The sequence below is a fragment of the Ipomoea nil genome, unplaced genomic scaffold (assembly GCF_001879475.1).
Source record: "Ipomoea nil cultivar Tokyo-kokei standard unplaced genomic scaffold, Asagao_1.1 scaffold3321, whole genome shotgun sequence".
In the NCBI taxonomy this organism is placed as follows: Eukaryota; Viridiplantae; Streptophyta; class Magnoliopsida; order Solanales; family Convolvulaceae; genus Ipomoea; species Ipomoea nil.
The window spans coordinates 6,877,518-6,889,997 of NW_017619749.1; the positions used below are offsets into that span (position 1 = coordinate 6,877,518).

General features: G+C 37.1%; 2 protein-coding genes across 4 annotated transcripts; one reads left to right on the plus strand and one right to left on the minus strand.

The window, feature by feature from the left end:
* Nucleotides 1-5,071: 5,071 nt before the first annotated feature.
* Nucleotides 5,072-7,972, plus strand: LOC109170119 (BTB/POZ and TAZ domain-containing protein 3). 3 transcript variants are annotated; one of them, XM_019319082.1, is made up of 6 exons: nt 5,072-5,201; nt 5,973-6,361; nt 6,473-6,603; nt 6,807-7,113; nt 7,259-7,572; nt 7,726-7,972. In XM_019319082.1, exons 2-6 carry the CDS (start codon nt 6,017-6,019, stop codon nt 7,853-7,855), a joined length of 1,227 nt encoding a protein of 408 aa, XP_019174627.1. In that variant the 5' UTR covers nt 5,072-5,201; nt 5,973-6,016; the 3' UTR covers nt 7,856-7,972. The 3 variants fall into 3 exon arrangements, with proteins under 3 accessions (XP_019174627.1, XP_019174626.1, XP_019174628.1); XM_019319081.1 differs by having other exon boundaries at nt 5,072-5,200; nt 5,969-6,361; XM_019319083.1 differs by having other exon boundaries at nt 5,077-5,184; nt 5,969-6,361.
* A 29-nt stretch (nt 7,973-8,001) lies between these two features.
* LOC109170117 (formin-like protein 2) lies at nt 8,002-11,855 on the minus strand. The gene is made up of 4 exons (XM_019319079.1): nt 10,026-11,855; nt 9,730-9,917; nt 9,139-9,383; nt 8,002-9,067 (listed from the first exon to the last, which is right to left on the minus strand). The coding sequence occupies exons 1-4, from the start codon at nt 11,570-11,572 to the stop codon at nt 8,237-8,239; spliced, it is 2,811 nt and encodes a 936-aa protein (XP_019174624.1). The 5' UTR covers nt 11,573-11,855; the 3' UTR covers nt 8,002-8,236.
* Nucleotides 11,856-12,480: the final 625 nt, after the last annotated feature.

Here is a 12,480-nt window from a genome sequence, read left to right on the forward strand (position 1 = left end):
TTAAAAAGTAACTAAGCACTCCTTCATAAGTTTAAAGTAGTTGTATTTTCAAACCTTAGGCTTAAGTCCAAAATATACATATACATAAGTTGGAATAAACATGACTATCTCATATACACTCTCTAAGTTCAAAACAATTAATTAACTTGAATAATTATATATAACACCTGAAATTTTAATATAAGAAAAAGTATAGGTCCAAAGATTTACTACAACATACAACTTTAAAACATATAAAAAATGAACACAATTCAAGATGATCAACCATGCATCATTTGCTCTTATTGGTTGTTAGAAATTAATTATAATAAAACATTTAATTTAATTTGATGTGGTTGCATGGATTAATTAATTTAATGGCGGCTCTTTGATATGATGATGTAAGGGAAAATAAAGTAACAGCACTTATTAACCCATGTTTACAAGTATAATTTATTTTAGAACTTATAGTTTATTTTAAATTGTAATAAATTACCCATTCTGTTTGATAAAATATTAGGAAAAAAAAAAGTGGTGACACCCTCCTTTGTATTAAGCTCTTCGGATATCACCCTCGTTTGTATTCAAAATAATAAAAATAACTAGTGGTGAGAATTGTATTTGCGTACTTAATAGGTTATTCATATCTTCAGCCTCTACTAATATATAATTTTAAAATACTACATGATTTGAGTAATGAGTATAAGTATGGGACACGTGTGAGGGAAGTATTCTAACACTACAATGTATTTATAGTTTTTTTTTAATACTATTGAGTATTGAATCTATTACAATTTACAAAGCATGGTTGCACTAAGTGCTAGGCGCTAGTCGGGTGGTAGAGGAGTGCCTAGCACCTAGATAGTTTAGGCGGACGCATATGCTGCTAACTAAAAAAAAAAAAATAGTGCACGTATGTGGGTATATATATGTCACACACATACATAATGAAAAAAATTAGAAAAAGATGAGCCGATCGGGTTAACTCAGTTAAATCGACCGAAATGGACGAGTTAACTACTTAACTCGGTCGAATTTGGCCGAGTTAAGCGGCGCTAGGAGGGTGCCTAGGAGAGAAATCTCCACGGTCAAGGGGCGTCACCGATTTTTGCAATAGTGTTACAAGGTATATAGTATCTTATCTATATTTTCTCTAACTAGTGCAACCCAAAGAGTTAATACCTCACCACCAGGGTTCGATCCAGTGACTTTCCCTCAAGGGGAGCCACAGAAGCATCATCTAAGCACAAAGTATTTGGCTCAGACGCTCAGTGCATTTATAGTTAAATATAAATATATTAAAATACGAAGTAAAATATTATAATTTTACCTTGATATACTTTAATATACTTATTTATGAAAAATATTGGGCACTACCCAAATGGCGCAATGCGCGTAAAAAACTAGTATTAACTATAAATATATACATTTTGAATCTTTTGGAAGAAATAAAGGTACATGTTGTATTATAAATATAATCTATATATCACTGAAATTAAACTTTTATAAGATATAATGAAATCTTCCATAATTATTACGGAGTAATTTTTATTTATTTTAAATCTTTGAGATAAGTGGATGAGATGTAAAGGGCAAATGTTGAAATTTGTAGTTTAATTTGTCATTTTTTTTTAGTAATAAGATGATGATTTAACTACTAATGAAATGTATAATTATATTTAATTTGGTACTAATTAATACAAGGATTTAACTTGCTAATGTTAAAATTTGTAACTATTTTTTTTAGTACTAATGATAATGTTGGTACTACTGACTCTGTTACAATATAATATTTATTCATAATTACTTTTTCAACATACTAAAACAGAAAGAGTTCATATCATTTTCATTAGGAATCAAACTTATTACCTCTTTTTTTAAAAAAAAAAATATTTTATACCACTATATCACAAAGTTATTTACTATATCAAATGGATTTCATTACCCATTTACCCACAAAGGTGTGAGGGCAAGTGCAGAGGATAGGGTAAGAGATAGGAATACAGAGGCAAGGATATACTCCTACACCCACCCTACCCTACTCCATTATCATTCCTTGTTTGAGTAGTTTCTATCAAGACTGAAAAACAGAATATAAATCTTTTATTCACAAAATTCAAATAAACTTAAAATTAATTTTATTTATCTGCGTCTAAAAATCACTCCCTAATTTAATATATTTGTAACCTCTATTCTAAGTTTCCAACTAAACATATTTGATCCTAGTGAAAAATTACATCCAGCTAGCCAACAAGACAAAATAATCAACATTATTTAGGGCGAAAAGGGCATGCATATATGGGAGAACAATTTTTGTAATTAAGGAGCCTCTATATATATATATATATATATATATATATATATATATATATATATATATATATGAGCTGGTTTTGGTGTGAAGGATCTCTCATGTGAAAGATGAGGTTACGTTAGATCTGAGTCGTTGATTAAATCTAGATCAACTGCTCAAATTAATAATAAAAAAAAAAAAGACGTTGTTATAAACCCAGGATTTGCTATTGGCGCTCACAATAGTGCTACTAATAATGTTAACCCCAGTTTTGTTCTCATGGACATCGATGGCCTACAAGTTGTGGTGTATGTTTACGAACTGATTGATGGTGAGGTGAGGTAAAGGTTGACAACATTGATTTTAAGAAGACAGCACCACCATTGTTGGCAACTCATAAGCAATAAAACTTACATTATTTCTACTTCCATTAACTAATTGCTTAAACATGATTGCAAAAGGATAGTGGTTGTGTTTTGGGACTGCAAAAAAAAATAAATAAATAAAAAAATGGCACACCTTAAAAGTGAAAACAACGCACCTTAAGAAGGAAAAATAAAGCACATTAAGAAGGAAGTCAACGCACCTTAAGAAAGAAAACCACGCACCTAAAGTTTTAGACCGACGCACCTTAAGAAGGAAAACAACGCACCTAAAGCTTTAGGTCGACACAGCTTAAGTTTCAACAACAGACGCACCTTAAGCACACAGACCACACACCTTAAAGAAGGAAAACTACGCACTTTAAGTTTCAACAACTGAAGCACCTTAAACACAAAACATATAAACCACGCACCTTAAGCACAAAAACCACGCACCTTAAGAAAGAAAATCATGCTCCTTAAATTTGACATAGATGCAAAAAGACCAAATTGTCACCGCATTTTTTTTATATAATCTGTGTTCAATCTGGACTATTGATTTTGATTAGATCAATGGCTGAGATTAAACCTCATCTTTAACCTGAAGCCTATTACCACATTTAACCCGAAGCCTATATATATATATATATATATATATATATATATATATATATATATATATATATAGGGACACACACTCATGTGAACTAGCGCCTGGGAGAGGAATAACAATGCAATCGTCCACGTGTCCAGATTAACGAATCAGATGTAATTTTTTTAAAAAAAATGCGGTGGCATTTTCATAAATAATTCAAACTTTGGTGCATGTAAATGTGTTATAAGTGCAAGTAGTTGGTGCACATTTGCAAGTAAAATCACTTACAAGTGCACCTACTTTGACTTACAAGTGCAAGTAATTTTACCTTGTTAACATTCATGCATGTAGGTGCAATTACTTATAATATTATGTGCACCTAGTTATAACGTTAGGTGCACTTATTATTGATTATCAGTATAAATTTTACTTACACTTGTAATACATTTTATCTGCATTTATAATACATTTTACTTACACTGAGGTGCACTATATGAAACTGCTACTTACACTTGTAATACATTTTACTTACACTTTGATATTCAATTATTTGTAAAAATATCACTCTATTTTATTTAAAAATCAATATTTCTAAATTTCTCATGCGTTAGATCTGAAAGCATAAACGAATATAATACGTTCTCATTTTTATCCGGAACGAACAATCGTACCTAAATGCAGCCCTATATTTATAATTGGTCTGTCTTTCGGTGACCGTCCATTCAGGCATGCAGGCATAGCCCATAGTTGGTTTGGTTTCATGCCGCCGCCCAAATTGTACTCAGCGTCTTACTCACCACGTGGCAATTTCTGATTGCTTGAACGCCCGTGTTCCACAACCCGGTCATTATCATTTCAATCTGATTATCACCACCACATCCAGACGCAGACAACTGACAACTAGCCATGTCACCTCTTTTCTTTTCTTTTCTTTTTTTGACATTATTGTATTAAATTTTTTATTATCTAGTAATATAATTAAATAATTTACAAATAATCAATAAACATTGTAAAAAATACTTTATTTTTTAAAACGTATAGATAAATAATTTTAACGGGAAAAAATAACTATTTTACCATATTACATTTGGAAGAGCCTTTCTCAAATCTCAAGATTCATTCCATCTTTAACATATTAAAATATTATTAATAACATTAAAAAAAATCTTGAAATCATTATTAACCGTCCTTAATTATCATCAAATTCTGATTGATATTTATCTGCTCACCAATATTTGGATTTTTTTTTCAATACTTATAAATTATAATGTAAAAATCATTTGTCTTTTGAAAGAATTAAGACAAAATTTAATTTTTATTTTTTAGTAAGTAAAATGTAATTTTTGCACTGGATATAAAAAATATATATATATTTTATGATAATACAAACTTATTAATAAAAAGATCATAATTTCTCTTAATCAACTTAAGTCAAACGATTTATCATTACTAAATGAAACTTTAAATGCAATCTAAACTTTGGATTCATATTTATTTTAGTATAATTGTTGTGGATTTTCATATCATATCATATATAATCATGTATAGTATATTTGATTATATTACGAACTATTGATTCCCAAAAGAGTTATATCTAATACTATAGATACTGTAAAAAAGATCTCAAATTATAATTAGTGCATATAAATCTTTTATTTACAAACTTCAAATGTGAAATCTTCTGCGAGGAGAATATTTAAAGTCATCAAATGTAATTAAATTTTCTTTAAAAAAAATGAGTGGTGGAGAAAATGGAAATTGAGAATAAAGTACCTTAAAATAGAAGTAAATTGTTACATCAAAACAAAATAAATACAGTACGAGACAGATTCATTAAACAGATCCCCGCCCCGCCCCACCTCAGAATCCTCGTGTCGTGCTCCTTCTCTATACAATCCGCTTCGTTCGCTTTTTGCCCGTCTCCCAAAAAACTATTAACTATACAATCTGTGTAGGCAAGTTTTAATTCCAGTAAGTATCGATTTTATGCATTTTTCTTCACTATCTGATAATGTTCTGTTGAATGATTCGATGTTAATTATGGTTTGTGAATAAGATGGAATTCACTTCACCTTGATTGCTGATATGGGCTGCTTGGAAGATTCAATCTTTGGTTCATTAGTTTATGTTTTTATTTTACAAGTTGTAGTATCACAAATTCACAACTCACAACTCTCGATTAAAAAGGAAGAATTTTGTTTATTTATTACTTTAGTGGGTGATTTTGTAGTGTAATAATTCTTGATTACTATCTAATGTTTAAGTTTCAGATGATCGGGTTTTACCGATGAGTGATCGGCGAAGATATGCGTCTCTGTAGTGTGATGTGTTTTGCTTTAACATAAGGATTTGCGTATGTTGTCTGTGATAGTAAATATGGCCCTTTTTATGGTCTATCCAGTTTGGTTGGATTTAAGGTTTCTAAAAGCATGGAAGGAGCATTTAACATCAAAGTTGCATTCTTGATTATCCCAATTAGTTTACTAATTACTAGGACTTGCTTTAACATAAGGATTTACTAGGACTTGCTTGACCTTGAATAGATTGAACTTAAGGAATAATGTGTCGCTTTTACTCAGAGTGTTGGAAGTATAAATCATGAGTATTATGCCTATATATTGTTTTGCGTGCATGTTAGCCACATATTCTATGTACATATATCATGGCGTTATGCATTTTAATGATGTATTTGCAGCTCTTATAACTTCTGGTTTTTTCTTTTTTTTTGGGATTTATTAGGTTCTTGTGAAATTTGTTTCTTGATACTACATTTCAACTTAGTATCATATGGCTTCATCAGACAGTGATAGTTCATGTCCATCCTCGGCCATTGAATCCTTTGATGGGACTTTCAACATAAGCGTAGAGGGAACTGATTCAGAAGGCACTTTACTTTTTGTCGAGGAGGAGCCCAAGTCTCCCGTTTGTTGTAGGCGTCAAGTTCCAAAACCTCCTCCACCGCCTCCTAAAGTCTGCTCAAGAGACAGTGCTCGTAGAGGGCTTGCTGATTCTTGTTGCATCCTGAAGAATGTGAAAGATACGTGGGACAAACTCTTCGTGGAAGGATATGGAGCAGATGTACATATCATGACAGAGGATGGGTCTATTATTCCAGCTCATTCTAGTCTTCTGGTCAGTTAGCAAATTTGAAATCCTCCATATCTTCCATTGGGTTAGCTAATAGATTTTGTTTTTTAAAATGGTCCTGACTTTTGGCATTTCTTCTTTATCATTTGTTCACAGAGTGTTGCTTCACCAGTATTGGGGAATTTCCTGCAGCAATCTAAGGCGAATAATGGGATCAGATATATAATGATCCCGGGCATGCCTTATGATGCTGTCTTCATCTTCATCCGTTTCCTTTATTCCTCCAGGTATTCTAGAACTGTTGAGAACAGCCATTTTTAGCTATTTCATCAGTTGTGCACGTAAAAATGCTAATTAATACATTTTGTTATAAAATGCTATGAAACCAATGAGGGAAACTTGAGTTATAATGTATTGTGTTCATAATTTAGTGGTTTTAAGTGTTGTGAATGAGGAGATTGAGATTAAATTGCTCTGTATTGAATTGCAGTTATGATGAAGGAGAGATGAAGAAGTTTGCTCTCCATTTGTTAGTTTTATCGCATTCCTACTCATTACCTTCACTTAAAAGGGTGTGTGAACACATTTTAGAGCAAGGTTCACTCGACTCGGAAAACGTGATAGACGTGCTTCAGTTAGCAAGGAAGTGCGATGCATCACGGCTTTCGTTTGTCTGTACTCAGATGATTGTGAGGGACTTCAAAACCATATCGTCAACCGAGGGATGGAAAATAATGAGACGTTCAAATCCAGCACTCGAACAAGAGCTTTTAGAATATGTCGTGGAAGCAGATACGGTAAGATAGTTCTTCGCCTTGTTTGACATTCCCTATTACATAGCTAATCTTTGGTGGTTATGGTTTCAACTGAAACTTTTTTTAGTGAGATAATGATATATTGCCAGGAGATGGGCGCCTTAAATTCAATTACCCTGTGTTTCAGAGGAAACAAGAGCAGCAGAGGAAAATCGAAGAGAAAAAGGTTTATTTGCAACTCTACGAGGCCATGGAAGCCCTCGTTCATATTTGCAAGGATGGGTGTCGGACGATTGGACCTCGAGATAAAGTGCTGAAAGGAGGCCATGGTGGTTGTAATTTCCCGGCATGCAAGGGACTGGAAACTTTGGTCCGCCATTTCTCCGGATGTAGAACCAGAGTTCCTGGCGGATGTGTGCAGTGTAAGCGAATGTGGCAGCTTCTCGAACTTCATTCCCGGATGTGCAATGAATCCGACGTTTGCAGCGTTCCTCTTTGTAGGTGAGTGTTGTTGAGCATATAACCATTAATGTGCAATTCAACTATCAGCTTAGACTTTTAGTTGAGCACATGCTTCAATTTGGTATCAGAGCCAGACCAAAGGTCATGGTTGGGATTATGATTCTTTCTGTGAATTTTCCGTGTCCACTGTAGGCATTTCAAGGTGAAAGTGGTGCAGCATAGCAAGAAAGAGGAAGTTAAATGGAGAGTGTTAGTAAGCAAAGTGCAGGCAGCAAAGATTGCACTTGGCCCTTTCTCATCTCGGCGGTCAGCTTTTTTATGACCTCAAATAATATATGGTATATATTCTGCAGACCATATTGTAAGGTTATAATGTGTAATCTATCAATAGAAGAAATAATGTATTGTAAAATATATATATGTGGATGTAGTTATATCACAAGAGACTGCCAATCTTCAAGGAGATACTGGATTATAACTGCTGTTTCTGGAAAATTTACAAGTTAACTCACAGGCCATATAGATCAAATACCATAATACTGTTTGATAGGAGTAACATGTTTGTTTACCTTCTACTTATGTTACATACTATGATTCCAAGAACATGTAAAAACCAAAAGGCGAAATTGAATCCAGGCATCAAAAGGAAAACCCCCATTCATTGCCCTGTTCTGGGGTTCAGCTATACAAGAAAGTCACCTAACTACACAGTTGAGGAGGAGCTTTCATCGTCAGACGAGGATGTATCATGGTGTTTCTCGAGGTATCCTGGGAAAACCAGCGGGAGCGCTGCATTGACTGGGATTGGGAATTGGCGGCCTGAGCTGACTATGGTTCGTTCGTTTATCTTGCCGACATCTTTGCATACCTGATCGAGGATGGAAAGGAAGTCCCTAACAACCATGAAAATGCGGAAGGGATGAGCTTCTTCTTTAGCCAAGTCACCATGGAAGTATTCTGTCAACTCCTTCACCATGGAGAGAGCTGTGTCTTCCTGGGATTGAATACTCATGATTTCTACTTTCGCCTTCTTTAGGAAGGCATTCATTGACTCAGAAAAATTCCGGTTGTTCTCCTTGAGTGCCACTTCTTCGTTCAACCTCACTACTTCAGCAATCTTGGCAACTCCATCGGCTAATTTTGCAACTTCGTTAGTGAGAACCTCCGAGTCCATGGTAGCAGCTTTCTTGGCATTGGTAAGCTCCCCGCATAGTCCAGAAACAACTTGAAGCCCAATCTTTCTGAACTCAACCTCCTCTCGGAGGACAGGTTGCTGAATCTTTTCCCCGTCTAATTTTACCTTGAAACCAGAGAGACGAGAGCCTTCTGCTCTTATGATTTCTTGCACAACGAAATGAAGAAGTGTGGTTTTCCCATCAGTACCCTTGACATCTACGAGCTTTAGAAGCGTGTCAAGTTTGAATGCACGGGCATCCCCACGATTGGTTCCTACATTCATCCGGTTCCCAGTTTTGAGAACAGCTTCAAGAAGTTTCAGAAACATTCTGCTTTTCCTCAACTCTTCACATGCAGCCTGTAATAATGCATAAATTAGATCTTAAATCTAGTCCAAAGACCAAAACAAGTCATGAGAATACAGCATACCTCAAGCGTTTCGAATGATCTCTTAAGGTACTCAACCTCCGAATCAAAGTTGGCTATATAGAGCATAGCATCCACCCTTCTGAAGGCAAAAGGTATATCGAGCACTGCCCTGAGAAATTTTTCAGCAGGGCATAGTTTAAATGGCGATTCGTCTTTGAATTCCTTCAGCTGACGTTCTTCTTCTTTAGTAGGAGCCATCTTTAATAAACTCTCGAGTAGCTCCGTTCCCAAGCTGTCAGCAGTTCCTGTTTACAATTGCAAAACCAAAAGACAATCTTAAATAATACAGTGCCACAATCTAGAACACATCATATATAAGAGAAAAACGACATAATCTTTGAACAATGACAAGCTAGAAGGATCATTTATGTGAGACATCTAAAGACATTCAAGAATTAGTTGATACCCACTATCCACGAATTAGTCTCTAGGAGTTGCTAAGAAGCTAGAGAATATAATTATCATTTACAATTATGGAATCCAAAATCTTTAATGCTGGAAGATATCAAGCAAGAATCAGAACTATAAAACAGTTAATCCCGAAGACTTGAAAGAAAGCCTGCCACAATTTGGCAAAGCTAGCAGCTTTACCTTCAACAAGTGCTTCACAAACTTCCTCTGCTGTAACATTAAGTGCCCTCAGTAAAATCGCAATGTTCTGAGACTTCTTTGGATCAAGCACTCTGTTTTCCTGATTCAACAATGGCATCAATGGCCGTTTTACACCATCGGAGTTTGAATTTACCATAAATAATGTTTCAATCATTTCCTCATTTAACCTGCAAAACAAAACAGCATTCTTCAAAATCCATAAAAGATCAAGAGCTAGAATATAATTATCAACAAGATTAAGCTCCAATGGCGAGCACTTAAAGCAATTTTCTTACTGGAAAGAGCTAGATTTCAGGTGATCCCAAACCATTACTCTATCAGAGCTGGCTCTGACTTTATCCCAATGCAAAGGCTTGAGCTTGGGCTTCATAGTTTCTTCATTTCTCTTCTCCACTGCCTCAGAACTATGCTTAACCTCTGCCACATTCTGGCTCACCACCGGCCTGGATGGTGGTACGAGCATAGGTGGGCCCCCATCCATCACCGGAGGTTCCCAAAACCTCGGCGGAGGAGGAGGTGGAGGCGGAGGCGGAGCTTTGAGTGAACCATCATACCTCCCAGAATCAGCTAGTTGACTCACAGGGGATTCCGAAATCTGCGCCGAGAAATCCGAAGGTCGGTACGGTGAATTGTGAGTATCGCCGGAGGAAGGAGAAGCCACAGATACTGTCCTTATCTCCCGGTGTAATGGCGGCGGAGGTGGAATGAACCGAGGTGGGGCCGGGAAGTTTACTAATGAATCGGGTGATTTAGACCTCAAGCTTCTAGGGCTTAAATTCAACTCTATAGAAGGACTGGCCGACAAGGAAGCCGTGGGAGAATTTGAATTTGAAAACGGAAAGCTACTCTGAACTTGAACCGGTGCATCGGCGGCTCGCCGGGAGTTGGAGTCGGTAAGATTGGGGCTATTTCTACCTCCCGTGGATCCTTTAGGAGAAAAGAATTCTTCCTCGTCATCTTCTTCAGTGGACCCAACGTCAGCTGAGTCCGCGTCCGCGCTTCTACGATTCCGTCGGAAGTGCGGCCGTGGCAACGGCGGAAGAGGGCGGAGCTCCGGCGAGCCCAGACGTTGGTAGTTCACTGGAGCGGCGTTGGTGGGCGGTGTTTGAGCAGGGTCTTCGTTCACTTCCCGAGAGCTCACTAGTGTGCCGAGGTAAAGAAACTCAGAGCTAGTGGAGGAGGCGGTGGCTTGGTAGCGAGGCAACAACGGCGGAGGCGGTGACTTCTTCTTGGTGGCGCTGACATCAGCGTCGGAGGGAGTGGCATTGGGCGGCACAAGGCGGAGGCTGTCTGTTCTTTGCCGGCGGTCGGTTTTCTCGTGGTCGCGGTGATGGAGGAGAAACGCCGCCAGTAAGGTAAGAAGGGCAGCAAAAACCAGAGAAACGGCGACTATAACAGCGATGAGTTTCCGGGAAATGGGTCTGCTAGAGTTGGAGGATGAAGACTGCGGGAGAATGAGGGAAGAAATGTTGGCCGGAAACGTAGGGAGGCCCGTCGAAGCCGGCAGAGGCGGCGGCGGAGGGGAGGAGTAATATGGGAAAAACGGGTTCTGAGATGAGGGCGTAGTAGTGGGAGGCGACTGCGACGAAAACGGGTACTTGGGTTGAAGCTGCGGGTGAGGCTGCGGTAGCGGAGACGCCGCGGGAGTCTGAGAGATACTTGTAGGGGTCGGGTCCGGCGGCGGTGTGGGAGTCAGAGGAGTACTAAGTGGGTAGAGAGGCTGGTGAAGGATCCGGCGGTTGGCGCCGGCGGCAGTAGTGAGGGGGTAAACTACCATTAAAATACTCATAAATACCATCCACATTACTACTCCAGAAGCCATAGTGATTCTTGAGCAAAAGAAACGTGGGTTGAAGTTTGAAGTGAAGTAGCAATCAATGAGCAAAAATATGCTCTGTATTAAAAGTTTCAGAAACTAGGGAGAGACAAAGGTAGCTACATTCATTAATGGCAACTCAAGTTCACCATTGAAGGGTAGGTGGAGCTTTAGACTCCGGTGGCCATGGAGAAAAGGAAAGCAGAGAGAGGAGGGAGGGAGGGAGGGAGATGAAGATGAGGTATTCAAGAAAAAACAAAATAAACACCCCACCATAAAAATTTAAAAAAATAAAAATAAAAAAGCTTTTATCAATTCCCTTTCACAGCCACCATTAAAAGAAATGAAGAAAAAGCAGATCATCAAAAGTGGAGAAGAGTGGGGGGTAAAAAAAAATTGTGAAAAGAGTAGTACTGTACTGTACTGTAGGCTGTTGCATAGCATAGAGTAACAGTAGCGTGATGATTGAAGGTTAGAATAATGTGTAGTGTAGAAAAGAAGAGTGATATGGTGCATTTAAAATCTTCTGACATGTAAAACAGACATTGACCATTCACTATGAGATTTGGATCGATTGGGATTAGGTCTAGCAATAATGCTCGATCTCATTACTTTCCACATGAAAGAGGTCAGTATATGTCATTTAAGCACAATATATTTAATCTGATTGCTGAGAGTATAGTATTTCATATTTTTCTTTTAAGCACACCTCGGTGTGTTCTTGAATAATAAATTACAGAGTATTTAACAATTAGAGTCAAATATCTCTTGTGGTCAAGAGTCATAATTGTGAATCTTCCAAATGAAAGGTGGTTTTAAAAAATGGCACTTTTTCCCCCTGAGTTATATACGTATAGCATTTTTTCCCCCTAAATTATTGAAGTGGCTGTTTTTCCCCCTGAAATGTTAAATGG

Bases quoted from the DNA above. Each gene is read 5' to 3' on its own strand.
- LOC109170119 (XM_019319082.1), top strand. From the start codon at position 6,017: ATGGCTTCATCAGACAGTGATAGTTCATGTCCATCCTCGGCCATTGAA. The intron at 6,362-6,472 runs GTCAGTTAGCAA...ATTTGTTCACAG, and splicing joins CAGCTCATTCTAGTCTTCTG to AGTGTTGCTTCACCAGTATT. The intron at 7,114-7,258 runs GTAAGATAGTTC...CCTGTGTTTCAG, and splicing joins ATGTCGTGGAAGCAGATACG to AGGAAACAAGAGCAGCAGAG.
- LOC109170117 (XM_019319079.1), bottom strand. From the start codon at position 11,572: ATGGCTTCTGGAGTAGTAATGTGGATGGTATTTATGAGTATTTTAATG. The intron at 9,918-10,025 runs GTAAGAAAATTG...TTTGTTTTGCAG, and splicing joins CTGAAATCTAGCTCTTTCCA to GTTAAATGAGGAAATGATTG. The intron at 9,384-9,729 runs GTAAAGCTGCTA...AATTGTAAACAG, and splicing joins TTGTGAAGCACTTGTTGAAG to GAACTGCTGACAGCTTGGGA.